The sequence below is a fragment of the Lepisosteus oculatus genome, chromosome 6 (genome assembly GCF_040954835.1).
Source record: "Lepisosteus oculatus isolate fLepOcu1 chromosome 6, fLepOcu1.hap2, whole genome shotgun sequence".
NCBI lineage: Eukaryota > Metazoa > Chordata > Actinopteri > Semionotiformes > Lepisosteidae > Lepisosteus > Lepisosteus oculatus.
Window position 1 is genome coordinate 45,460,757 of NC_090701.1, and position 25,426 is coordinate 45,486,182.

Sequence of the window (25,426 nt, forward strand, 5' to 3'; positions counted from 1 at the left end):
AAATATATCACATCATGTCACACAAGCCTTTACTTACGTTTTGCTGGAATTAACTGTGGTGTTGAGATCTGCAGTACTGGTTACTGTAGCAGTGGCAAGAGTAGTGAAGATTGATGTGGATGAATTTGAAGAGGTGGGAGAAGAAGCTGGAGTGGAGATGATGCTTGTAGAATTTGTTGCAAGTGAAATAGTTGTGACAGCATTAGGTACTGTGTCAGTGACTTTTACAGGAATTGAAACAGGTATTACAGAAGAGGCTAGGGTTGTTTTTTGCGTCTGCACAGTGGTAGTAGAAGGAGTGGTTGTTGTAGTGATGGGAATAGTTGTGATTGTTGTGGGTGGGGTAGTTGTTTCACTTGTGGGGACAGGTGTGGTTTTTAATGGAAAAGTGGTAGTTTTGGTTGGTGGGGAAGTTGTTGATGGGGTGGTGGTTTCAGAGGTGCCTTCTGTTGGTACAGTTGTACTTGTGGTTGGTAATCTAGTTGTTGATATGGTGGTGGATTCAGGGGTGGATTTTGTTAGTACAGTTGTTGCTGTGGTGGTGGATTCAGGTGTGGTTGTTGTTGTAGTTGTGGTTGGTGAGCTAGTTACTGATGTAGTGGATACAGGTGTGGTTGTTGTCAGTACAATTGTAGTAGTAATTAGTGGGGTAGTTTTTGTGGTGGTGGATTCAGGTGTGGTTATTGTTGGTACAGTTGAATTTGTGGTTGGTGGGTTAGTTGTAGTTGTAAGGACAAGTGTGAATGTTGTTGGTATAGTTGGATTTGTTGAGGGAGATATTGTGATGGCGGAAGGTGTGATTGTTGTTGGCACAGTGGTACTTGCAGTTGGTGGAGTTGTTGTAGTGGTGGGGACAGTTGTAGTCGTGGTTCGTGGGGTAGATGTTGTTGTGGTGGTGGACTCAGGTGTGTTTCTTGCTGGAACAATTGTAGTTGTAGGTGGTAGGGTAGTTGTTGTAGAGGTAGACACAGGGATGGTTGTTGATGGTACAATTGTTGTTGATGAAGAACTTGTTCTGATGGGGACAGTTGTGGTTGTTTGTACAGTTGTACTTGTGGTTGCCTGGGTAGTGTTGATGGATACAAGTGTGGTTGTTGCTGGTACGGCTGTAGTTGTGGATGGTGGGGCACTTGTAGTTGTAGGGACAGGTGTGGTTGTTGTTGGGTTAGACGTTGTGGTGGACAGAGGTGTGGTTGTTGTTGGTTCAGTTGTAGCTGTAGTTGGTGGGTTAGATGTGGTGAAAAGAGATGTGGTGGTTGTTGATTCAGTTGTAGTTGTAGTTGGTGGATTAGATGTTGTGGTGGGTAGAGGTGTGGCTGTTGTTGGTTCAGTTGTAGATGTAGTTGGTGGGGTTGTTGTGGTGGACAGAGGTGTGGTTGTTGGTTCACTTGTAGTTGTAGTTGGTGGGGTTGTTGTAGTGGTGGTGGACAAAGCTGTGTTTGATGTTGGTTCAGTTGTAGTAGGTAGGTTAGTTGTAGATGGTGGGTTAGTTGTTGTGGTGGATTCAGGTGTGGTTGTTGGTTCAGTTCTAGTTGTAGTTGGTGGGGTCATTGTAGTGGTGGTGGATTCAGGTGTGGTTGTTGGTTCTGTTGTTGTAGTTGGTGGGGTCGTTGTAGTGGTGGTGGATTCAGGTGTGGTTGTTGGTTCAGTTGTATTTGTAGTTGGAGGGTTAAACGTTCTGGTTGTCAGAGGTGTGGTTGTTGTTGGCTCAGTTGTAGATGTAGTTGGTGAGGTTGTTGTAGTGGTGGTGGATTCAGGTGTGCTTGATGGTGTAGTTGTAGTTGCAGTTGGTGGGATAGTCGTTGTGGTGGTCAGAGGTGTGGTTGTTGTTGGTTCAGTTGTAGTTGTAGTTGGTGGGGTCATTGTAGTGGTGGTGGATTCAGGAGTGGTTGTTGGTCCAGTTGTAGTTGTAGTTGGTGGGGTCATTGTAGTGGTGGTGGATTCAGGTGTGGTTGTTGGTCCAGTTGTAGTTGTAGTTGGTGGGTTAGACATGGTGGGTAGAGGTGTGGTTGTTGGTACAGTTGAAGTTATAATTGGTGGGTTAGACATTGTGGTTGTCAGAGGTGTGGTTGTTGTTGGCTCAGTTGTAGATGTAGTTGGTGGGGTCGTTGTAGTGGTGGTGGATTCAGGCGTGGTTGATGGTTTAGTTGTATTTGTAGTTGGTGGGTTAGTCGTTGTGGTGGTCAGAGGTGTGGTTGTTGTTGGTGCAGTTGTAGTTGTAGTTGGTGGGGTCGTTGTAGTGGTGGTGGATTCAGGTGTGGTTGTTGGTTCAGTTGTAGTTGTAGTTGGTGGGGTCGTTGTAGTGGTGGTAGATTCAGGTGTGGTTGTTGGTTCAGTAGTAGTTGTAGTTGGTGAGGTCGTTGTAGTGGTGGTGGATTCAGGTGTGGCTGTCCGTTCAGTTGTAGTTGTAGTTGGTGGGGTGGTTGTAGTGGTGGTGGATTCAGGTGTTGTTGTTGGTTCAGTTGTAGTTGTAGTTGGTGGGTTAGACGTTGTGATTGTCAGAGGCGTGGTTGTTGTTGGCTCAGTTGTAGATGTAGTTGGTGGGGTCGTTCTGGTGGTGGTGGATTCAGGTGTGGCTGTTGGTTCAGTTGTAGTTGTAGTTGGTTGGGACGTTGTAGTGGTGGTAGATTCAGGTGTGGTTGTTGGTTCAGTAGTAGTTGTAGTTGGTGAGGTCGTTGTAGTGGTGGTGGATTCAGGTGTGGTTGATGGTGTAGTTGTAGTTGCAGTTGGTGGGATAGTCGTTGTGGTCAGAGGTGTGGTTGTTGTTGGTTCAGTTGTAGTTGTAGTTGGCGGTGTCGTTGTGGTGGTGGTGGTGGATTCAGGTGTGGTTGTTGGTTCAGTTGTAGTTGTAGTTGGTGGGGTCGTTGTAGTGGTGGTGGATTCAGGTGTGATTGTTGGTCCAGTTGTAGTTGTAGTTGGTGGGTTAGACATGGTGGGTAGAGGTGTGGTTGTTGATACAGTTGTAGTTATAATTGGTGGGTTAGACATTGTGGTTGTCAGAGGTGTGGTTGTTGTTGGCTCAGTTGTAGATGTAGTTGGTGGGGTCGTTGTAGTGGTGGTGGATTCAGGTGTGGTTGTTTGTTCACTTGTAGTTGGTGGGGTCGTTGTAGTGGTGGTGGATTCAGGTGTGGTTGTTGGTTCAGTTGTAGTTGTAGTTGGTGGGTTAGACGTTGTGGTTGTCAGAGGTGTGGTTGTTGTTGGCTCAGTTGTAGATGTTTTTAGTGGGGTTGTTGTAGTGGTGGTGGATTCAGGTGTGGTTGATGGTTTAGATGTAGTTGTAGTTGGTGGGTTAGTCGTTGAGGTGGTCAGAGGTGTGGTTGTTGGTTCAGTTGTAGTTGTAGTTAGTGGGTTAGATGTTGTGGCGGTCAAAGGTGTGGTCTTTGCTGGCTCAGTTGTAGTTGTAGTTGGTGTGGTCATTGTAGTGGTGGTGGATTCAGGTGTTGTTGTTGGTTCAGTTGTAGTTGTAGTTGGTGGGTTAGACGTTGTGGTTGTCAGAGGTGTGGTAGTTGTTGGCTCAGTTGTAGATGTAGTTGGTGGGGTTGTTGTAGTGGTGGTGGATTCAGGTGTGGTTGTTGGTTCTGTTGTTGTAGTTGGTGGGGTCGTTGTAGTGGTGATAGATTCAGGTGTGGTTGTTGGTTCAGTTGTAGTTGTAGATGGTGGGGTCGTTGTAGTGGTGGTGGATTCAGGTGTGGTTGTTGGTTCAGTTGTAGTTGTAGTTGGTGGGTTAAACGTGGTTGTCAGAGGTGTGGTTGTTGTTGGCTCAGTTGTAGATGTTTTTAGTGGGGTTGTTGTAGTGGTGGTGGATTCAGGTGTGGTTGATGGTTTAGATGTAGTTGTAGTTGGTGGGTTAGTCGTTGAGGTGGTCAGAGGTGTGGTTGTTGGTTCAGTTGTAGTTGTAGTTGGTGGGTTAGACGTTGTGGTTGTCAGAGGTGTGGTAGTTGTCGGCTCAGTTGTAGATGTAGTTGGTGGGGTTGTTGTAGTGGTGGTGGATTCAGGTGTGGTTGTTGGTTCAGTTGTGGTTGTAGTTGGTGGTTTAGACGTTGTGGTTGTCAGAGGTGTGGTTGTTGTTGGCTCAGTTGTAGATGTAGTTGGTGGGGTTGTTGTAGAGGTGGTGGATTCAGGTGTGGTTGTTTGTTCAGTTGTAGTTGTAGTTGGTGGGATCGTTGTAGTGGTGGTGGATTCAGGTGTGGTTGTTGGTTCAGTTGTAGTTGTAGTTGGTGGGGTTGTTGTGGTGGTGGATAGAGGTGTGGTTGTTGTTGGTGTAGTTGTAGTTGGTGGGTTAGTCGTGGTGGGTAGAGATGTGGTTGTTGTTGGCTCAGTTGTAGTTGTAGTTGGTGGGGTCGTTGTAGTGGTGGTGGATTCAAGTGTGGTTGTTGGTTCAGTTGTAGTTGTAGTTGGTGGAGTAGATGTGGTTGTCAGAGGTGTGGTAGTTGTTGGCTCAGTTGTAGATGTAGTTAGTGGGGTTGATGTAGTGGTGGTGGATTCAGGTGTGGTTGTTGGTTCAGTTGTAGTTGTAGTTGGTTGGGTCGATGTAGTGGTTGTTAGTTCAATTGTAGTTGTAGTTGGTGGGTTAGATGTTGTGGTTGTCAGAGGTGTGGATGATGTTGGCTCAGTTGTAGATGTAGTTGGTGGGGTTGTTGTAGTGGTGGTGGATTCAGGTGTGGTTGTTGGTTCAGTTGTCGATGTAGTTGGTGAGGTCCTTGTAGTGGTGGTGGATTCAGGTGTGGTTGTCGGTTCAGTTGTAGTTGTAGTTGGTGGGTTAGACGTGGTGGGTAGAGGTGTGGTTGTTGTTGGTTCAGTTGTAGTTGTAGTTGGTGGGGTCGTTGTAGTGGTGGTGGATTCAGATGTGGTTGTTTGTTGAGTTGTAGTTGTAGTTGGTGGGGTCGTTGTAGTGGTGGTGGATTCAGGTGTGGTTGTTGGTTCAGTTGTCGATGTAGTTGGTGAGGTCCTTGTAGTGGTGGTGGATTCAGGTGTGGTTGTCGGTTCAGTTGTAGTTGTAGTTGGTGGGCTAGACGTGGTGGGTAGAGGTGTGGTTGTTGTTGGTTCAGTTGTAGTTGTAGTTGGTGGGGTCGTTGTAGTGGTGGTGGATTCAGATGTGGTTGTTTGTCCAGTTGTAGTTGTAGGTGGTGGGTTAGACGTTGTGGTGGTCAGAGGTGTGGTTGTTGTTGGCTCAGTTGTAGATGTAGTTGTTGGGGTTGTTGTGGTGGTGGTGGATTCAGGTGTGGTTGTTGGTTCAGTTGTAGTTGTAGTTGTAGTTGTAGTTGGTGGGGTCGTTGTAGTGGTTGTTGGTTCAGTTGTAGTTGTAGTTGGTGGGGTCGTTGTAGTGGTGGTGGATTCTGGTGTGGTTGTTGGTTCAGTTGTAGTTGTAGTTGGTGGAGTAGACGTTGTGGTGGGCAGAGGTGTGGTTGTTGTTAGTTCGGTTGTAGTTGTAGTTGGTGGGGTCGTTGTAGTGGTGGTGGATTCAGGTGTGGTTGTTGGTTCAGTTGTAGTTGTAGTTGGTGGAGTAGACGTTGTGGTGGGTAGAGGTGTGGTTGTTGTTGGCTCGGTTGTAGTTGTAGTTGGTGGGGTCGTTGTAGTGGTGGTGGATTCAGGTGTGGTTGTTGGTCCAGTTGTAGTTGTAGTTGGTGGAGTAGACGTTGTGGTGGGTAGAGGTGTGGTTGTTATTTCAGTTGTAGATGTAGTTGGTGGGGTCGTTGTAGTGGTGGTGGATTCTGGTGTGGTTGTTGGTTCAGTTGTAGTTGTAGTTGGTGGGGTCATTGTAGTGGTTGTTGGTTCGGTTGTAGTTGTAGTTGGTGGGGTCATTGTAGTGGTGGTGGATTTTGGTGTGGTTGTTGGTTCAGTTGTAGTTGTAGTTGGTGGGGTCGTTGTAGTGGTTGTTGGTTCAGTTGTAGTTGTAGTTGGTGGGGTCGTTGTAGTGGTGGTGGATTCTGGTGTGGTTGTTGGTTCAGTTGTAGTTGTAGTTGGTGGGTTAGACGTGGTTGTCAGAGGTGTGGTTGTTGTTGGCTCAGTTGTAATTGTAGTTGGTGGGGTCGTTGTAGTGGTGGTGGATTCAGGTGTGGTTGTTGGTTCAGTTGTAGTTGTAGTTGGTGGGTTAGTCGTTGTGGTCAGAGGTCTGGTTGTTGTTGGTTCAGTTGTAGTTGTAGTTGGTGGGGTCGTTGTGGTGGTGGATTCAGGTGTGGTTGTTATTGGTTTAGTTGTAGTTGTAGATGGTGGGGTAGACGTGGTGGGTAGAGGTGTGGTTGTTGTTGGTTCAGTTGTAGTTGTAGTTGGTGGGGTCGTTGTAGTGGTTGTTTGTTCAGTTGTAGTTGTAGCTGGTGGGGTCGTTGTAGTGGTGGTGGATTCTGGTGTGGTTGTTGGTTCAGTTGTAGTTGTAGTTGGTGGGGTCGTTGTAGTGGTGGTGGATTTTGGTGTGGTTGTTGGTTCAGTTGTAGTTGTAGTTGGTGGGGTCGTTGTAGTGGTTGTTGGTTCAGTTGTAGTTGTAGTTGGTGGGGTCGTTGTAGTGGTGGTGGATTCTGGTGTGGTTGTTGGTTCAGTTGTAGTTGTAGTTGGTGGGTTAGACGTGGTTTTCAGAGGTGTGGTTGTTGTTGGCTCAGTTGTAGTTGTAGTTGGTGGGGTCGTTGTAGTGGTGGTGGATTCAGGTGTGGTTGTTGGTTCAGTTGTAGTTGTAGTTGATGGGTTAGACGTTGTGGTTGTCAGAGGTGTTGTTGTTGGCTCAGCTGTAGATGTAGTTAGTGGGGTTGTTGTAGTGGTGGTGGATTCAGGTGTGGTTGATGGTTTAGTTGTAGTTGGTGGGTTAGTCGTTGGGGTCAGAGGTGTGGTTGTTGTTGGTTCAGTTGTAGTTGTAGTTGGTGTTGTCGTTGTGGTGGTGGTGGGTTCAGGTGTGGTTGTTCGTTCAGTTGTAGTTGTAGTTAGTGGGGTAGACGTGGTTGTCAGAGGTGTGGTTGTTGTTGGCTCAGTTGTAATTGTAGTTGGTGGGGTCGTTGTAGTGGTGGTGGATTCAGGTGTGGTTGTTGGTTCAGTTGTAGTTGTAGTTGGTGGGTTAGTCGTTGTGGTCAGAGGTGTGGTTGTTGTTGGTTCAGTTGTAGTTGTAGTTGGTGGGGTCGTTGTGGTGGTGGATTCAGGTGTGGTTGTTGTTGGTTCAGTTGTAGTTGTAGATGGTGGGGTAGACGTGGTGGGTAGAGGTGTGGTTGTTGTTGGTTCAGTTGTAGTTGTAGTTGGTGGGGTCGTTGTAGTGGTTGTTTGTTCAGTTGTAGTTGTAGCTGGTGGGGTCGTTGTAGTGGTGGTGGATTCTGGTGTGGTTGTTGGTTCAGTTGTAGTTGTAGTTGGTGGGGTCGTTGTAGTGGTTGTTGGTTCAGTTGTAGTTGTAGTTGGTGGGGTCGTTGTAGTGGTGGTGGATTTTGGTGTGGTTGTTGGTTCAGTTGTAGTTGTAGTTGGTGGGGTCGTTGTAGTGGTTGTTGGTTCAGTTGTAGTTGTAGTTGGTGGGGTCGTTGTAGTGGTGGTGGATTCAGGTGTGGTTGTTGGTTCAGTTGTAGTTGTCGTTGATGGGGTTGTTGTAGTGGTGGTGGATTCAGGTGTGGTTGATGGTTTAGTTGTAGTTGGTGGGGTCGTTGTAGTGGTTGTTGGTTCAGTTGTAGTTGTAGTTGGTGGGGTCGTTGTAGTGGTGGTGGATTTTGGTGTGGTTGGTTCAGTTGTAGTTGTAGTTGGTGGGGTCGTTGTAGTGGTTGTTGGTTCAGTTGTAGTTGTAGTTGGTGGGGTCGTTGTAGTGGTGGTGGATTCTGGTGTGGTTGTTGGTTCAGTTGTAGTTGTAGTTGGTGGGTTAGACGTGGTTTTCAGAGGTGTGGTTGTTGTTGGCTCAGTTGTAGTTGTAGTTGGTGGGGTCGTTGTAGTGGTGGTGGATTCAGGTGTGGTTGTTGGTTCAGTTGTAGTTGTAGTTGATGGGGTTGTTGTAGTGGTGGTGGATTCAGGTGTGGTTGATGGTTTAGTTGTAGTTGGTGGGGTCGTTGTGGTGGTGGTGGGTTCAGATGTGGTTGTTCGTTCAGTTGTAGTTGTAGTTAGTGGGGTAGACGTTGTGGTGGGTAGAGGTGTGGTTGTTGTTGGCTCGGTTGTAGTTGTAGTTGGTAGGGTCGTTGTAGTGGTGGTGGATTCAGGTGTGGTTGTTGGTTCAGTTGTAGTTGTAGTTGGTGGTTTAGATGTTGTGGTTGTCAGAGGTGTGGTTGTTGTTGGCTCAGTTGTAGATGTAGTTGGTGGGGTTGTTGTAGAGGTGGTGGATTCAGGTGTGGTTGTTTGTTCAGTTGTAGTTGTAGTTGGTGGGATCGTTGTAGTGGTGGTGGATTCAGGTGTGGTTGTTGGTTCAGTTGTAGTTGTAGTTGGTGGGGTCGTTGTAGTGGTGGTGGATTCAGGTGTGGTTGTTGGTTCAGTTGTAGTTGTAGTTGGTGGGTTAATCGTTGTGGTCAGAGGTGTGGTTGTTGTTGGTTCAGTTGTAGTTGTAGTTGGTGGGGTCGTTGTGGTGGTGGATTCAGGTGTGGTTGTTGTTGGCTCAGTTGTAGTTGTAGATGGTGGGGTAGACGTGGTGGGTAGAGGTGTGGTTGTTGTTGGTTCAGTTGAAGTTGTAGTTGGTGGGGTCGTTGTAGTGGTTGTTGGTTCAGTTGTAGTTGTAGTTGGTGGGGTGGTTGTAGTGGTGGTGGATTCAGGTGTGGTTGTTGGTCCAGTTGTAGTTGTAGTTGGTGGAGTAGACGTTGTGGTGGGTAGAGGTGTGGTTGTTATTTCAGTTGTAGATGTAGTTGGTGGGGTTGTTGTAGAGGTGGTGGATTCAGGTGTGGTTGATGGTTTAGTTGTAGTTGGTGGGGTCGTTGTGGTGGTGGTGGGTTCAGGTGTGGTTGTTCGTTCAGTTGTAGTTGTAGTTAGTGGGGTAGACGTTGTGGTGGGTAGAGATGTGGTTGTTGTTGGCTCGGTTGTAGTTGTAGTTGGTAGGGTCGTTGTAGTGGTGGTGGATTCAGGTGTGGTTGTGGGTTCAGTTGTAGTTGTAGTTGGTGGTTTAGACGTTGTGGTTGTCAGAGGTGTTGTTGTTGGCTCAGCTGTAGATGTAGTTAGTGGGGTTGTTGTAGTGGTGGTGGATTCAGGTGTGGTTGATGGTTTAGTTGTAGTTGGTGGGGTCGTTGTGGTGGTGGTGGGTTCAGGTGTGGTTGTTCGTTCAGTTGTAGTTGTAGTTAGTGGGGTAGACGTTGTGGTGGGTAGAGGTGTGGTTGTTGTTGGCTCGGTTGTAGTTGTAGTTGGTAGGGTCGTTGTAGTGGTGGTGGATTCAGGTGTGGTTGTTGGTTCAGTTGTAGTTGTAGTTGGTGGTTTAGACGTTGTGGTTGTCAGAGGTGTGGTTGTTGTTGGCTCAGTTGTAGATGTAGTTGGTGGGGTTGTTGTAGAGGTGGTGGATTCAGGTGTGGTTGTTTGTTCAGTTGTAGTTGTAGTTGGTGGGGTCGTTGTAGTGGTGGTGGATTCAGGTGTGGTTGTTGGTTCAGTTGTAGTTGTAGTTGGTGGGTTAGTCGTTGTGGTCAGAGGTGTGGTTGTTGTTGGTTCAGTTGTAGTTGTAGTTGGTGGGGTCGTTGTGGTGGTGGATTCAGGTGTGGTTGTTGTTGGTTCAGTTGTAGTTGTAGATGGTGGGGTAGACGTGGTGGGTAGAGGTGTGGTTGTTGTTGGTTCAGTTGTAGTTGTAGTTGGTGGGGTCGTTGTAGTGGTTGTTTGTTCAGTTGTAGTTGTAGCTGGTGGGGTCGTTGTAGTGGTGGTGGATTTTGGTGTGGTTGTTGGTTCAGTTGTAGTTGTAGTTGGTGGGGTCGTTGTAGTGGTTGTTGGTTCAGTTGTAGTTGTAGTTGGTGGGGTCGTTGTAGTGGTGGTGGATTTTGGTGTGGTTGTTGGTTCAGTTGTAGTTGTAGTTGGTGGGGTCGTTGTAGTGGTTGTTGGTTCAGTTGTAGTTGTAGTTGGTGGGGTCGTTGTAGTGGTGGTGGATTCAGGTGTGGTTGTTGGTTCAGTTGTAGTTGTCGTTGATGGGGTTGTTGTAGTGGTGGTGGATTCAGGTGTGGTTGATGGTTTAGTTGTAGTTGGTGGGGTCGTTGTAGTGGTTGTTGGTTCAGTTGTAGTTGTAGTTGGTGGGGTCGTTGTAGTGGTGGTGGATTTTGGTGTGGTTGGTTCAGTTGTAGTTGTAGTTGGTGGGGTCGTTGTAGTGGTTGTTGGTTCAGTTGTAGTTGTAGTTGGTGGGGTCGTTGTAGTGGTGGTGGATTCTGGTGTGGTTGTTGGTTCAGTTGTAGTTGTAGTTGGTGGGTTAGACGTGGTTTTCAGAGGTGTGGTTGTTGTTGGCTCAGTTGTAGTTGTAGTTGGTGGGGTCGTTGTAGTGGTGGTGGATTCAGGTGTGGTTGTTGGTTCAGTTGTAGTTGTAGTTGATGGGGTTGTTGTAGTGGTGGTGGATTCAGGTGTGGTTGATGGTTTAGTTGTAGTTGGTGGGGTCGTTGTGGTGGTGGTGGGTTCAGATGTGGTTGTTCGTTCAGTTGTAGTTGTAGTTAGTGGGGTAGACGTTGTGGTGGGTAGAGGTGTGGTTGTTGTTGGCTCGGTTGTAGTTGTAGTTGGTAGGGTCGTTGTAGTGGTGGTGGATTCAGGTGTGGTTGTTGGTTCAGTTGTAGTTGTAGTTGGTGGTTTAGATGTTGTGGTTGTCAGAGGTGTGGTTGTTGTTGGCTCAGTTGTAGATGTAGTTGGTGGGGTTGTTGTAGAGGTGGTGGATTCAGGTGTGGTTGTTTGTTCAGTTGTAGTTGTAGTTGGTGGGATCGTTGTAGTGGTGGTGGATTCAGGTGTGGTTGTTGGTTCAGTTGTAGTTGTAGTTGGTGGGGTCGTTGTAGTGGTGGTGGATTCAGGTGTGGTTGTTGGTTCAGTTGTAGTTGTAGTTGGTGGGTTAATCGTTGTGGTCAGAGGTGTGGTTGTTGTTGGTTCAGTTGTAGTTGTAGTTGGTGGGGTCGTTGTGGTGGTGGATTCAGGTGTGGTTGTTGTTGGCTCAGTTGTAGTTGTAGATGGTGGGGTAGACGTGGTGGGTAGAGGTGTGGTTGTTGTTGGTTCAGTTGAAGTTGTAGTTGGTGGGGTCGTTGTAGTGGTTGTTGGTTCAGTTGTAGTTGTAGTTGGTGGGGTGGTTGTAGTGGTGGTGGATTCAGGTGTGGTTGTTGGTCCAGTTGTAGTTGTAGTTGGTGGAGTAGACGTTGTGGTGGGTAGAGGTGTGGTTGTTATTTCAGTTGTAGATGTAGTTGGTGGGGTTGTTGTAGAGGTGGTGGATTCAGGTGTGGTTGATGGTTTAGTTGTAGTTGGTGGGGTCGTTGTGGTGGTGGTGGGTTCAGGTGTGGTTGTTCGTTCAGTTGTAGTTGTAGTTAGTGGGGTAGACGTTGTGGTGGGTAGAGATGTGGTTGTTGTTGGCTCGGTTGTAGTTGTAGTTGGTAGGGTCGTTGTAGTGGTGGTGGATTCAGGTGTGGTTGTGGGTTCAGTTGTAGTTGTAGTTGGTGGTTTAGACGTTGTGGTTGTCAGAGGTGTTGTTGTTGGCTCAGCTGTAGATGTAGTTAGTGGGGTTGTTGTAGTGGTGGTGGATTCAGGTGTGGTTGATGGTTTAGTTGTAGTTGGTGGGGTCGTTGTGGTGGTGGTGGGTTCAGGTGTGGTTGTTCGTTCAGTTGTAGTTGTAGTTAGTGGGGTAGACGTTGTGGTGGGTAGAGGTGTGGTTGTTGTTGGCTCGGTTGTAGTTGTAGTTGGTAGGGTCGTTGTAGTGGTGGTGGATTCAGGTGTGGTTGTTGGTTCAGTTGTAGTTGTAGTTGGTGGTTTAGACGTTGTGGTTGTCAGAGGTGTGGTTGTTGTTGGCTCAGTTGTAGATGTAGTTGGTGGGGTTGTTGTAGAGGTGGTGGATTCAGGTGTGGTTGTTTGTTCAGTTGTAGTTGTAGTTGGTGGGGTCGTTGTAGTGGTGGTGGATTCAGGTGTGGTTGTTGGTTCAGTTGTAGTTGTAGTTGGTGGGTTAGTCGTTGTGGTCAGAGGTGTGGTTGTTGTTGGTTCAGTTGTAGTTGTAGTTGGTGGGGTCGTTGTGGTGGTGGATTCAGGTGTGGTTGTTGTTGGTTCAGTTGTAGTTGTAGATGGTGGGGTAGACGTGGTGGGTTCAGGTGTGGTTGTTCGTTCAGTTGTAGTTGTAGTTAGTGGGGTAGACGTTGTGGTGGGTAGAGGTGTGGTTGTTGTTGGCTCGGTTGTAGTTGTAATTGGTAGGGTCGTTGTAGTGGTGGTGGATTCAGGTGTGGTTGTTGGTTCAGTTGTAGTTGTAGTTGGTGGTTTAGACGTTGTGGTTGTCAGAGGTGTGGTTGTTGTTGGCTCAGTTGTAGATGTAGTTGGTGGGATCATTGTAGTGGTGGTGGATTCAGGTGTGGTTGTTGGTTCAGTTGTAGTTGTAGTTGGTGGGGTCGTTGTAGTGGTGGTGGATTCAGGTGTGGTTGTTGGTTCAGTTGTAGTTGTAGTTGGTGGGTTAGTCGTTGTGGTCAGAGGTGTGGTTGTTGTTGGTTCAGTTGTAGTTGTAGTTGGTGGGGTCGTTGTGGTGGTGGATTCAGGTGTGGTTGTTGTTGGTTCAGTTGTAGTTGTAGATGGTGGGGTAGACGTGGTGGGTAGAGGTGTGGTTGTTGTTGGTTCAGTTGAAGTTGTAGTTGGTGGGGTCGTTGTAGTGGTTGTTGGTTCAGTTGTAGTTGTAGTTGGTGGGGTCTTTGTAGTGGTGGTGGATTCAGGTGTGGTTGTTGGTCCAGTTGTAGTTGTAGTTGGTGGAGTAGACGTTGTGGTGGGTAGAGGTGTGGTTGTTATTTCAGTTGTAGATGTAGTTGGTGGAGTTGTTGTAGAGGTGGTGGATTCAGGTGCGGTTGTTTGTTCAGTTGTAGTTGTAGCTGGTGGGGTCGTTGTAGTGGTGGTGGATTCTGGTGTGGTTGTTGGTTCAGTTGTAGTTGTAGTTGGTGGGGTCGTTGTAGTGGTTGTTGGTTCAGTTGTAGTTGTAGTTGGTGGGGTCGTTGTAGTGGTGGTGGATTTTGGTGTGGTTGTTGGTTCAGTTGTAGTTGTAGTTGGTGGGGTCGTTGAAGTGGTTGTTGGTTCAGTTGTAGTTGTAGTTGATGGGGTCGTTGTAGTGGTGGTGGATTCTGGTGTGGTTGTTGGTTCAGTTGTAGTTGTAGTTGGTGGGGTCGTTGTAGTGGTTGTTGGTTCAGTTGTAGTTGTAGTTGGTGGGGTCGTTGTAGTGGTGGTGGATTTTGGTGTGGTTGTTGGTTCAGTTGTAGTTGTAGTTGGTGGGGTCGTTGTAGTGGTTGTTGGTTCAGTTGTAGTTGTAGTTGGTGGGGTCGTTGTAGTGGTGGTGGATTCTGGTGTGGTTGTTGGTTCAGTTGTAGTTGTAGTTGGTGGGTTAGACGTGGTTTTCAGAGGTGTGGTTGTTGTTGGCTCAGTTGTAGTTGTAGTTGGTGGGGTCGTTGTAGTGGTGGTGGATTCAGGTGTGGTTGTTGGTTCAGTTGTAGTTGTAGTTGATGGGTTAGACGTTGTGGTTGTCAGAGGTGTTGTTGTTGGCTCAGCTGTAGATGTAGTTAGTGGGGTTGTTGTAGTGGTGGTGGATTCAGGTGTGGTTGTTGGTTCAGTTGTAGTTGTAGTTGGTGGGGTCGTTGTGGTGGTGGTGGGTTCAGGTGTGGTTGTTCGTTCAGTTGTAGTTGTAGTTAGTGGGGTAGACGTTGTGGTGGGTAAAGGTGTGGTTGTTGTTGGCTCGGTTGTAGTTGTAGTTGGTGGGGTCGTTGTAGTGGTTGTTGGTTCAGTTGTAGTTGTAGTTGGTGGGGTCGTTGTAGTGGTGGTGGATTCTGGTGTGGTTGTTGGTTCAGTTGTAGTTGTAGTTGGTGGGTTAGACGTGGTTGTCAGAGGTGTGGTTGTTGTTGGCTCAGTTGTAGTTGTAGTTGGTGGGGTCGTTGTAGTGGTGGTGGATTCAGGTGTGGTTGTTGGTTCAGTTGTAGTTGTAGTTGATGGGTTAGACGTTGTGGTTGTCAGAGGTGTTGTTGTTGGCTCAGCTGTAGATGTAGTTAGTGGGGTTGTTGTAGTGGTGGTGGATTCAGGTGTGGTTGTTGGTTCAGTTGTAGTTGTAGTTGGTGGGGTCGTTGTGGTGGTGGGTTCAGGTGTGGTTGTTCGTTCAGTTGTAGTTGTAGTTAGTGGGGTAGACGTTGTGGTGGGTAGAGGTGTGGTTGTTGTTGGCTCGGTTGTAGTTGTTGTTGGTGGGGTCGTTGTAGTGGTGGTGGATTCAGGTGTGGTTGTTGGTTCAGTTGTAGTTGTAGTTGGTGGTTTAGACGTTGTGGTTGTCAGAGGTGTGGTTGTTGTTGGCTCAGTTGTAGATGTAGTTGGTGGGGTTGTTCTAGAGGTGGTGGATTCAGGTGTGGTTGTTTGTTCAGTTGTAGTTGTAGTTGGTGGGATCGTTGTAGTGGTGGTGGATTCAGGTGTGGTTGTTGGTTCAGTTGTAGTTGTAGTTGGTGGGGTCGTTGTAGTGGTGGTGGATTCAGGTGTGGTTGTTGGTTCAGTTGTAGTTGTAGTTGGTGGGTTAGACGTGGTTGTCAGAGGTGTGGTTGTTGTTGGCTCAGTTGTAGTTGTAGTTGGTGGGGTCGTTGTAGTGGTGGTGGATTCAGGTGTGGTTGTTGGTTCAGTTGTAGTTGTAGTTGGTGGGTTAGTCGTTGTGGTCAGAGGTGTGGTTGTTGTTGGTTCAGTTGTAGTTGTAGTTGGTGGGGTCGTTGTGGTGGTGGATTCAGGTGTGGTTGTTGTTGGTTCAGTTGTAGTTGTAGATGGTGGGGTAGACGTGGTGGGTAGAGGTGTGGTTGTTGTTGGTTCAGTTGTAGTTGTAGTTGGTGGGGTCGTTGTAGTGGTTGTTGGTTCAGTTGTAGTTGTAGTTGGTGGGGTCGTTGTAGTGGTGGTGGATTCAGGTGTGGTTGTTGGTCCAGTTGTAGTTGTAGTTGGTGGAGTAGACGTTGTGGTGGGTAGAGGTGTGGTTGTTATTTCAGTTGTAGTTGTAGTTGGTGGGGTTGTTGTAGTGGTGGTGGATTCAGGTGTGGTTGTTGGTCCAGTTGTAGTTGTAGTTGGTGGAGTAGACGTTGTGGTGGGTAGAGGTGTGGTTGTTATTTCAGTTGTAGATGTAGTTGGTGGGGTTGTTGTAGAGGTGGTGGATTCAGGTGCGGTTGTTTGTTCAGTTGTAGTTGTAGCTGGTGGGGTCGTTGTAGTGGTGGTGGATTCTGGTGTGGTTGTTGGTTCAGTTGTAGTTGTAGTTGGAGGGGTCGTTGTAGTGGTTGTTGGTTCAGTTGTAGTTGTAGTTGGTGGGGTCGTTGTAGTGGTGGTGGATTTTGGTGTGGTTGTTGGTTCAGTTGTAGTTGTAGTTGGTGGGGTCGTTGTAGTGGTTTTTGGTTCAGTTGTAGTTGTAGTTGGTGGGGTCGTTGTAGTGGTTGTTGGTTCAGTTGTAGTTGTAGTTAGTGGGGTAGACGTTGTGGTGGGTAGAGGTGTGGTTGTTGTTGGCCCGGTTGTAGTTGTAGTTGGTGGGGTCGTTGTAGTGGTTGTTGGTTCAGTTGTAGTTGTAGTTGGTGGGGTCGTTGTAGTGGTGGTGGATTCTGGTGTGGTTGTTGGTTCAGTTGTAGTTGTAGTTGGTGGGTTAGACGTGGTTGTCAGAGGCGTGGTTGTTGTTGGCTCAGTTGTAGTTGTAGTTGGTGGGGTCGTTGTAGTGGTGGTGGATTCAGGTGTGGTTGTTGGTTCAGTTGTAGTTGTAGTTGATGGGTTAGACGTTGTGGTTGTCAGAGGTGTTGTTGTTGGCTCAGCTGTAGATGTAGTTAGTGGGGTTGTTGAAGTGGTGGTGGATTCAGGTGTGGTTGATGGTTTAGTTGTAGTTGTAGTTGGTGGGTTAGTCGTTGTGGTCAGAGGTGTGGTTGTTGTTGGTTCAGTTGTAGTTGTAGTTGGTGGGGTCGTTGTGGTGGTGGTGGGTTCAGGTGTGGTTGTTCGTTCAGTTGTAGTTGTAGTTAGTGGGGTAGACGTTGTGGTGGGTAGAGGTGTGGTTGTTGTTGGCTCGGTTGTAGTTGTAGTTGGTGGGGTCGTTGTAGTGGTGGTGGATTCAGGTGTGGTTGTTGGTTCAGTTGTAGTTGTAGTTGGTGGGATCGTTGTAGTGGTGGTGGATTCAGGTGTGGTTGTTGGTTCAGTTGTAGTTGTAGTTGGTGGTTTAGACGTTGTGGTTGTCAGAAGTGTGGTTGTTGTTGGCTCAGTTGTAGATGTAGTTGGTGGGGTTGTTGTAGAGGTGGTGGATTCAGGTGTGGTTGTTTGTTCAGTTGTAGTTGTAGTTGGTGGGATCGTTGTAGTGGTGGTGGATTCAGGTGTGGTTGTTGGTTCAGTTGTAGTTGTAGTTGGTGGGGTCGTTGTAGTGGTGGTGGATTCAGGTGTGGTTGTTGGTCCAGTTGTAGTTGTAGTTGGTGGAGTAGATGTTGTGGTGGATTCAGGTGTGGTTGTTTGTTCAGTTGTAGTTGTAGCTGGTGGGGTCGTTGTAGTGGTTGTTGGTTCAGTTGTAGTTGTAGTTGGTGGGGTCGTTGTAGTGGTGGTGGATTCTGGTGTGGTTGTTATTTCAGTTGTAGTTGTAGTTGGTGGGGTCGTTGTAGTGGTGGTTGATTCAGGTGTGGTTGTTGGTTCAGGTGTAGTTGTAGTTTGTGGGGTCGTTGTAGTGGTGGTGGATTCAGTTGTGGTTGTTGTTTCTAGTGTAGTTGTTGTTGGTGGGTTAGACGTGGTGGGTAGAGATGTGGTTGTTGTTGGCTCAGTTGTAGTTGTAGTTGGTGGGGTCATTGTAGTGGTTGTTGGTTCAGTTGTAGTTGTAGTTGGTGGGTTAGATGTGGTTGTCAGAGGTGTGGTTGTTGTTGGCTCAGTTGTAGATGTAGTTGGTGGGGTTGTTGTAGTGGTGGTGGATTCAGGTGTGGTTGTTGGTTCAGTTGTAGTTGTAGTTGGTGGGGTCGTTGTAGTGGTGGTGGATTCAGGTGTGGTTGTTGGTTCAGTTGTAGTTGTAGTTGGTGGGTTAGATGTTGTGGTTCTCAGAGGTGTTGTTGTTGGCTCAACTGTAGATGTAGTTGGTGGGGTTGTTGTAGTGGTGGTGGATTCAGGTGTGGTTGTTGGTTCAGTTGTAGTTGTAGTTGGTGGGGTCGTTGTAGTGGTGGTGGATTCAGGTGTGGTTGATGGTTTAGTTGTAGTTGTAGTTGGTGGGTTAGTCGTTGTGGTCAGAGGTGTGGTTGTTGTTGGTTCAGTTGTAGTTGTAGTTGGTGGGGTCGTTGTGGTGGTGGTGGGTTCAGGTGTGGTTGTTCGTTCAGTTGTAGTTGTAGTTAGTGGGGTAGACGTTGTGGTGGGTAGAGGTGTGGTTGTTGTTGGCTCGGTTGTAGTTGTAGTTGGTGGGGTCGTTGTAGTGGTGGTGGATTCAGGTGTGGTTGTTGGTTCAGTTGTAGTTGTAGTTGGTGGGGTCGTTGTAGTGGTGGTGGATTCAGGTGTGGTTGTTGGTTCAGTTGTAGTTGTAGTTGGTGGGGTCGTTGTAGTGGTGGTGGAATCAGGTGTGGTTGTTGGTTCAGGTATAGTTGTAGTTGGTGGGGTTGTTGTGGTGGTGGATAGAGGTGTGGTTGTTGTTGGTGCAGTTGTAGTTGTAGTTGGTGGGTTAGTCGTGGTGGTGGGTAGAGGTGTGGTTGTTGTTGGCTCAGTTGTAGTTGTAGTTGCTAAGGTCGTTGTAGTGGTGGTGGATTCAGGTTTTGTTGTTAGTTCAGGTTTAGTTGTAGTTGGTGGGGTTGTTGTAGTGGTGGTGGATAGAGGTGTGGTTGTTGTTGGTGCAGTTGTAGTTGTAGTTGGTGGGTTAGACGTGGTGGGTAGAGATGTGGTTGTTGTTGGCTCAGTTGTAGTTGTAGTTGGTGGTGTCGTTGTAGTGGTGGTTGATTCAGGTGTGGTTGTTGGTTCAGGTGTAGTTGTAGTTTGTGGGGTCGTTGTAGTGGTGGTGGATTCAGTTGTGGTTGTTGTTTCTAGTGTAGTTGTTGTTGGTGGGTTAGACGTGGTGGGTAGAGGTGTGGTTGTCGTTGGCTCAGTTGTAGTTGGTGAGGTCTTTGTAGTGGTGGTGGATTCAGGTGTGGTTGTTTGTTCAGTTGTAGTTGGTGGGTTAGATGTTGTGGTGGGTAGAGGTGTGGTTGTTGTTGGCACAGTTGTAGTTGTAGTTGGTGGGGTCGTTGTAGTGGTGGTGGATTCAAGCGTGGTTGTTGGGTCAGGTGTAGTTGTAGTTGGTGGGGTTGTTGTAGTGGTGGTGGATAGAGGCATGGTTGTTGTTGGTGCAGTTGTAGTTGTAGTTGGTGGGTTAGTCGTGGTAGTCAGAGGTGTGGTTGTTGTTGGTGCGCTTGTAGTTGTAGTTGGTGGGTTTGTCGTGGTGGTCAGAGGTGTGGTTGTTGTTGGTTCAGTTGTAGCTGTAGGTGGTGGGGTTGTTGTGGTGGACAGAGATGTGGTTGTTGTTGATTCAGTTGTAGTTGGTGGATTAGTTGTTGTGGTGGGTAGAGGTGTGGTTGTTGTTGGTTCAATTGTAGTTGTAGTTGGTGGGGTCGTTGTAGTGGTGGTGGATAGAGGTGTGGTTGTTGTTGATTCAGTTGTAGTTGGTGTGTTAGTTGTTGTTGTAGGTATTGTAGTAGTGGTTGTTGGGGACATTGTTGATGAAGTGGTGGATTCAGGGGTGGATTCAGTTGTAGTTATGGTAGGTGGGAGAATTGTAGAGGTAGAGACAGGAGTGGTTGTTGTTGGTAGAGTTGTAGTTGATGGAGAAGGTGTTGTTGTAATGGGGGCAGTTGTGGCTGTGGTCGGTGGTGTAGCTGTTGTGGTGGTGGATTCAGGTGTAGTTGGTTCCATTGTGCTTTCTGTTGCAGACTCATTTGTCTGTTGAGATATTGTCCTGAATTGGAAGAAAAACAGATCATCTGTGATTTTTCATGTTTTTACATTGTATTGCATTGTGGCCGTTTGAATGTCTGGAGACAGAGCATGATTATCTAGAATTTTTAACAATAATCAAACTATAATGTAAAACAAAGTAGCAACATACATCAATATGCAAACATTGTTTGCTTTGTATATACAAAATACTCCCCATATGATTACTTTTGAACAGTGTAGTAAAGATCTTGAATTGTATTTTCAATTGTGAATTTTCACAGTATAAGATATAAATGAGAGGAGGTAATGTTCTAAGTTGTAGCACACTATACATTGTCTCGTTAGTATGGATTGTCTATGCCCTCTTCATCTCTTGAACTTAGATGTGACATGTGAAACACAATGTTGTCCCAAGGCATTGTGCCTTACTAGAATAGATGCTGACCAAATCACACCACACAGAGGAATCTCAGGAACAAAGCTGTTGACTTACGTTGTGTTTGCACCCTCAGTCCCAGTGATCTGCCAGCAGACACAGGCTGCAGGAAAGAAGATAAAGGACAAATACAGAGTACCTGACAGGCAAGAGTTTCATTACCTTCTACAACAATATTACAGCCCTACAATAATTGTTGATGTCAAAGGGTTGATATCTCCTGTACATAATGAGGATCATTTCTGTGTTTACAAGACTAGAGGAGTGCCTTTCAAAACCAAGAATATTGAGAGTGATATACATATAGTCAAAAAATGGGTACATACCAACTAGGAGAAACAGGCCTGTTGCTTCCCTTGGTTTCATTCTCCAACTTCTTGCAGAAGGTGCTCACCTTCTGATTGGAAACAAGGAGAGAATGTGGGGTCAGCATGCACTTACCTGGACATTGCACACATGGACACTTTCCTGAGGTTAAGCAAATTCACTCAAGTGCTCTTCATTATACGCTCATCTGAGTATGAACAGAGTGGGCAGTAGAGTTGAGTTTATTCATTGAGGGGATGAAGGACTACAAACACGGGGAAAAGAAAACACCTGCAAGGCTAAAACCCTGAGAATATTACCCAAAATACTGTTTTCAAAGGCGCTTTGCATTTCTTTTTCCTTGCATGTCGGGATGATTTTATTCTGGTGATATTTCCCCTCATGCATTTTCTCAGTAACATTCAGCTAGGTTTTGACTGCCCCCTGTTGATGTCTCTTCCCTGTCATTGTTTTTCTGGCTAAGTGACTTGACAGACCAGGCACTTGTTCGTCAGTAACACTCCTAGCCCTGAGTTTGATCTATCTGTCACTGGTATAGAGCAGGTCAGGAAGCCTCACAATTTAAGTGGAACATTACACCTGCACAATATTACAAAATAGGTGTTCAACGAAATGAGAAAAGAAATAATTGCCAAATAATGCATTTAAGAAATGAACAACTGGAGATGGGGTTGGATGTTTCCACACACTGAGCTGGAAATAATTGTGACAATGTCTGAACAAAGAGTTCAAATAAGACTTTTTGGATCGTGAGGCCATGAGAGACTCAAGCACATCTTTGATCTTGGAGGGAGACTACATGACACACTCACTCTAAAAAAGCTTTAGTGTTGGAAATAATTTGAATGAATTCCCATACGCATTCAGGCATTGATTGATCTCCGCTGTACTGAATTACATAAATACAAAAAAGTACAAGTAATCATGAAAGCTCATTATGCTGCATTTGGACATAAAGATACCAGAGCTACAAAGCTACTGACAAGGTATACAAACATTAGCTATGATATCATAGAAACAATACAGAAGAAAAAAAGTTAAATAGTTGTCAACTGAATAAACTCCACTCTCTTGAAATGTATTAATGCAATGAGGAGGGTGTGTTGTTCAGACAGCTTGTGAACAGACACAAATACAACAATTTGTTCAGTATTTAGGAAATCCCAGTATTTTTGCCTATTGTTTTATGATTGAATTGTGTTAGACCCACACTGAAAGTATGGTATCACACATTTTCAGAAACGCAGTAACATTAAAATTATTTATGACATTGAACCTTGATTATTTTTCTCTAACGAGTTTCTTATTTTCTTGAGGTCCTAATCATGTTGCACAAATATGTCAAGCTTATATACAGCATTAATAAGCCTGTTAGTGTATTAAACTCGAAAACAACCGTGACTGTAATCTTGAGTCAAGAGGCTTCAATACTGAACAGAATAGCTTCTTACAATTGCTTCAGGTTTAGCACCAGTAAATATTTTTAATTGCTGACATTACCATACGGTGAGCCATTCAACCGGAAATCAAGCGCAATTTATGTCTTAACTGTGTCTGATCAATAAACAATTATAGGCATCAATTAGGAAGATGCATAACTCTGCTATGATATTACAATGATGAAAACATAAAATACGCCTATTAATTGAAATATTAATAAGGATATAGCAAAATATTGTGCAGCTCCTGCAGTGTCTCGTTACGTATCAGTTTACTCTGTAAGCTTTTAAGGTAAAGTAATAGCTATACCAGTGATAAGTAGTTCCCTAGAAAACAGTGGACACAGAAACGTTCAACTACTGTATATACAGTACGATAACGCAAATCGTTTAACTTAATAGCGCAGAAAGCATTTAAGTAGATCTAAAACTTCCACCGTATGTTCATTATACAGTACATTATTCAGCGCCAGTAAACCGCTGCGCATTTCGGGAAGCGTTTAGGATTGAGCTGGAAAAAGACGAGGCCAAGCCAGTAAAGGCTGATGAAATTTGGAGATAGGTCACCTTACCCTATTTGTAGGAAACAGTAATGACGGTAACACGGAGTAAAGAAAGTATCACGTTTTACGCCCGACTTAGGGTCAGAAGGTGCACGGAGAACTGTGTGTTCAGCCGTTAAGTTTTTACCGCCTGCGTGGTTACCCTGCGCCAGAACCGCGCGCCTGGTCTAATGGTAATGGTACACAGTTATTAAAACTGGACTGAATTCTGAGCCGGAATTACATCCATAGAGTCCGACAAAGTGAATATCTGAATGCAAATAAACAAACTTGCGATATAATCAATCTTTTTTTAAATCTGAATGTTGTCTTCATTGGTTAAACGAAATACTAGGAATGCTAAATACTGTATGCTTGTCACAGTTGTGGTGAAAAATAGAAGTTTTGCTCATGTCTTTGACAAACAGTATACTCATTTCAGTGTGCCTTACAGTAGTCCTTAATGAAACATACAATACTGTACCTTTTCAGCTCAATAAAATCGTTTGGTCATCAAAACACTAATGAGAGTACGCCGTTCTGTCCAACGTGCTCATTTTGTTGTTTGTTGTTCTGAGAGCTATAGTATTAGCGTTGTCATTAGAGTAAAGGGAAATTGGCCTGAATTGTTGATATTGCTAGTAAAATATTGGACAGTTGCATTATAATGCAGTTTTAAAGAAAGCTGAACTTCACATTTGACGACTCTTCCCACCTTCTTCATTCCCATTTTCAACCACTACCTTCTGAGAGGCGTACAGTATGCCTTTGACCAAGAAAATTAGATACAAGAAAACCTTCTCCCCTAATGTTGTCCCCTAATATTGAACGCAATAAAGTGACTTTTCACTGCATGGAGCTACAATCAGATTAGTGTAATGGTAGCTTGATATGGACAGAAAGATCTGTGTAAACTGTGCGTTCTGTTGCATGTCTATGACCGTTGTTTGCTTTTACTCATGTGTATTGTACTGTATGTCGAGTGTTTTTTGTTTGTAGTTACAGTATGTATGGTGATACCAAAAAAAAAAAACACATTTTCACCGTTTTGGATGGATAATAAAGTTATATCTTATCTTTTTACCACCACCTTACAGAACGAAATCTTAAAAACTCCTGAGGGAAGAGGGGCAATTTAGGACAGCCGATCAACCCTGCCCTGCATGTGCTTACTGTTTACTGTGTGGGAGCACAGAGGAGCTCCCGGGAGAACGACCTAAAATACAGGGAGAACATGCGAAGCCCACAGGACGGTCAGCCTGAGCTAGAATCAAACACAGGACCTTGGAGCCATGAGCTCTGCTTCAAGCACCTTATCATTGACAGCGTCTTTCCAATCGCATTTGTTTTCCACTATCAGAGGGTCCTCCATTCTTACTTTCCGCTTTCGAAGTTAAAATAAATGTAAGAAAAAGCTACCAGATTCCTTAGATTTGGGGGTTCTCGATTTAGTCTTCCTGTTGTATTATCTCGTTCGTGAACTATCGAAAAATGCGAAGATCCAAGGAATGAAACTACTTTTTTTTAATGTGCGTGATGTTTGTCCTCTCTTGTCTGCTTTCTGAAAGTCTTACGTGGGCTCTAACAAGTTCAACTAGTTAGGCTGCTGCCAAGTCTAGGCAGATTACTGTATGAATCAACCGCGAGTTGCCAAAAAAAAAGAGTACCTTCTATGAAAAGCTGAAAAAAGGCAACAAAGCATACTGTAGGTGAGGCGTTTAAAAGGTGTGAGTCGGCGGGAGCTTGCGAATTACACCATCCGGCGAATATCCCGTGATCTCCTGGCTCTGCTAGCGGTTTGCAGAGTGGCTGACACTCGGCGTACAGTATGAATGTTTATGGGGCTCACAGCCCACAGTGTTATCGGCTATCCCTGTTGCTTTTATATCGATACCTTAAGAACAGGTAACGCGAATTCTTGCGCCCATCTCCCCTGTATGAGGGGTGACACCTCTTTATACAGCAATGAACTTCTGCTGGCTGTGGCGAAGCAGGAGTCGCCGTGTAATGAACATAGTAAATGTACAGTAAGTACTGGATTGTAACTATCCCAAGCTAATGTACGGTTTCTATCCCTGAGCAACAGCACCCTGGCTAGTAGTAATAGCCCGTCTTTATCAAAGCTAGTTAGGCTTCTGCCAAGTCTGAACAGAAAAGCAAGCACTTCGTGGAGGACAGTCAGGCTGCAATTTTCTGAATTCGATTTTAAAAAGTGTGTTCAGAATGTTCTGAAAAAAAACGCTATTTACTAATAAAAACAATTATCTGAACCTCAGTAAACGCCCAAAAGGCGCTGCCAAGAAGCAATAACAAACACAGGGGTACCGACGGCACAGTCTGTCAGACGTTTTTCAGCCAAGGCAAATCACCGGTATCACTGCTTTGCTTGTTGTTTCATGTTTTACAGAAATTTGCTGATTTTCTATACCTTTTGGTGTTTTACACCTTTTTTAGATTGTGGCTGTCAGCGTAACACGACTGAAATCCCATCGATTAAAAAGAGTTCTCCTTAAACTAGAAACTCGGAACTAGAAACAAAAAATCTCTCACAGTCATTTCATTAATGCTTTTTAATTCCTTCTTATATGCACCATCTGTAACGTCTGAAACTTGCAACTGTACTGCCCCTGTAAAAGGGAAAAAGCGCCTTTCAGCTCAGCACTGCGGCAAAGCCGTGAGAATAAGAGTCAAACATTTTATAAAGAACAACGCTCACAGATACACAAGTGAATTCAACTGAATATACACAGACAATTATGAGACTAGAACACACAAGTTACAAATACATATTCTTTAGTGTCGAACCAGGAATACTGCGAGGGGACCCGATCCAAGTAATTAAAATCTGACAATGTCAAACCATCTGATTCCTAGAAAATCATCAGTGCAACACAAATCGGAGGACTTAAGTGGACACTTTGTGGAAGCGAATTTAAGATTGACAACAGGAGGAATTTCTTTACACAAAGGGTTGTGGGAGTGTGGAACAGCCCTGAAATTGAAGCAGATACCCTGGTTTACTTCAAGAAACAGTTAATTCGATCAATTAGTTACAAATTGAAAGCGAGTTAGCATCACGACTGTAGCGCTGTTATTCTTTGGCTCATTATCTTGTTTCGTTATCTACAGTACATGCTTCTGATTCCAATATAATCTTAAAAAAATAAGCACACATCTCGGGGATTAACTAACCAAATACATGAATATTAACTAATCCATTAATACCATACTGCTACCATCTCAAAACTTTTAAATATCATCGAGTTAGTCAACGCAACAACTACAAAACACAAAGTTCTGTGGAGTTATTTATTGTGTACAAAATCACGGCAGAAAAAAAGCAAATCAACTTCACAAAAGCAAATCATCTCTTACCTTGTTCTGTCTGTCGTCTTGTTTTGGCACACCTAAAGTGCTGCTGTGAACTGTCTTTCAATACGCTGGATACCTGTTCGTTTGTATCCCTTAACTCGATCAATATCTACACGTCGCACAGATTAACGGACTGAGCTGTTCTGGAAAAGGTCGGGCAGTAGGTGCAATTATAAGTGGAATGGTGACGTCAAACAACGTACGTTGCCATTAGCTGATGGCGTCATTGCATACTGTAATTCCTTACAGTCTACATTGCTAAATATTATAGTGAAAAGCCTGAATTTTAGGAAAAGGTTTTGATGCACACCAAAGTTTGTAGATGAGGCAATAAAACAAACGATTGAAAACCCGAACAGGCGTTTTAC

The 25,426-nt window shown here is 45.4% G+C and overlaps 2 protein-coding genes across 6 annotated transcripts in view; both read right to left on the reverse strand.

The window, feature by feature from the left end:
- The window catches only part of LOC102696942 (mucin-17-like), a 36,631-nt gene extending 19,682 nt beyond the window's left edge, over nucleotides 1–16,949 (reverse strand). For all 5 annotated transcript variants that reach the window (XM_069191475.1, XM_069191477.1, XM_069191476.1 and 2 more), the window contains exon 1: nucleotides 38–16,949. In XM_069191475.1, coding sequence (XP_069047576.1) covers nucleotides 38–16,848 — 16,811 coding nt within the window. In that variant the 5' untranslated portion in view covers nucleotides 16,849–16,949. The remainder of the gene's footprint in view (nucleotides 1–37) is intronic.
- On the reverse strand, nucleotides 16,902–25,174 carry LOC107076295 (mucin-2-like). The gene is made up of 5 exons (XM_069191685.1): nucleotides 25,062–25,174; nucleotides 19,705–19,775; nucleotides 19,436–19,481; nucleotides 17,111–18,961; nucleotides 16,902–16,923 (listed from the first exon to the last, which is right to left on the reverse strand). The coding sequence occupies exons 2-5, from the start codon at nucleotides 19,742–19,744 to the stop codon at nucleotides 16,902–16,904; spliced, it is 1,959 nt and encodes a 652-aa protein (XP_069047786.1). The 5' UTR covers nucleotides 19,745–19,775; nucleotides 25,062–25,174.
- Nucleotides 25,175–25,426: the final 252 nt, after the last annotated feature.

Bases quoted from the DNA above. Each gene is read 5' to 3' on its own strand.
- LOC107076295 (XM_069191685.1), bottom strand. From the start codon at position 19,744: ATGAAACCAAGGGAAGCAACAGGCCTGTTTCTCCTAGTTG. The intron at 19,482-19,704 runs GTATGTACCCAT...TCTTTCCTGCAG, and splicing joins AGGCCTGTTTCTCCTAGTTG to CCTGTGTCTGCTGGCAGATC. The intron at 16,924-17,110 runs GCCAACAACAAC...TCTACAACTGAG, and splicing joins CCAACTACATCTACAGTTGA to CCAACAACAACCACACCTCT.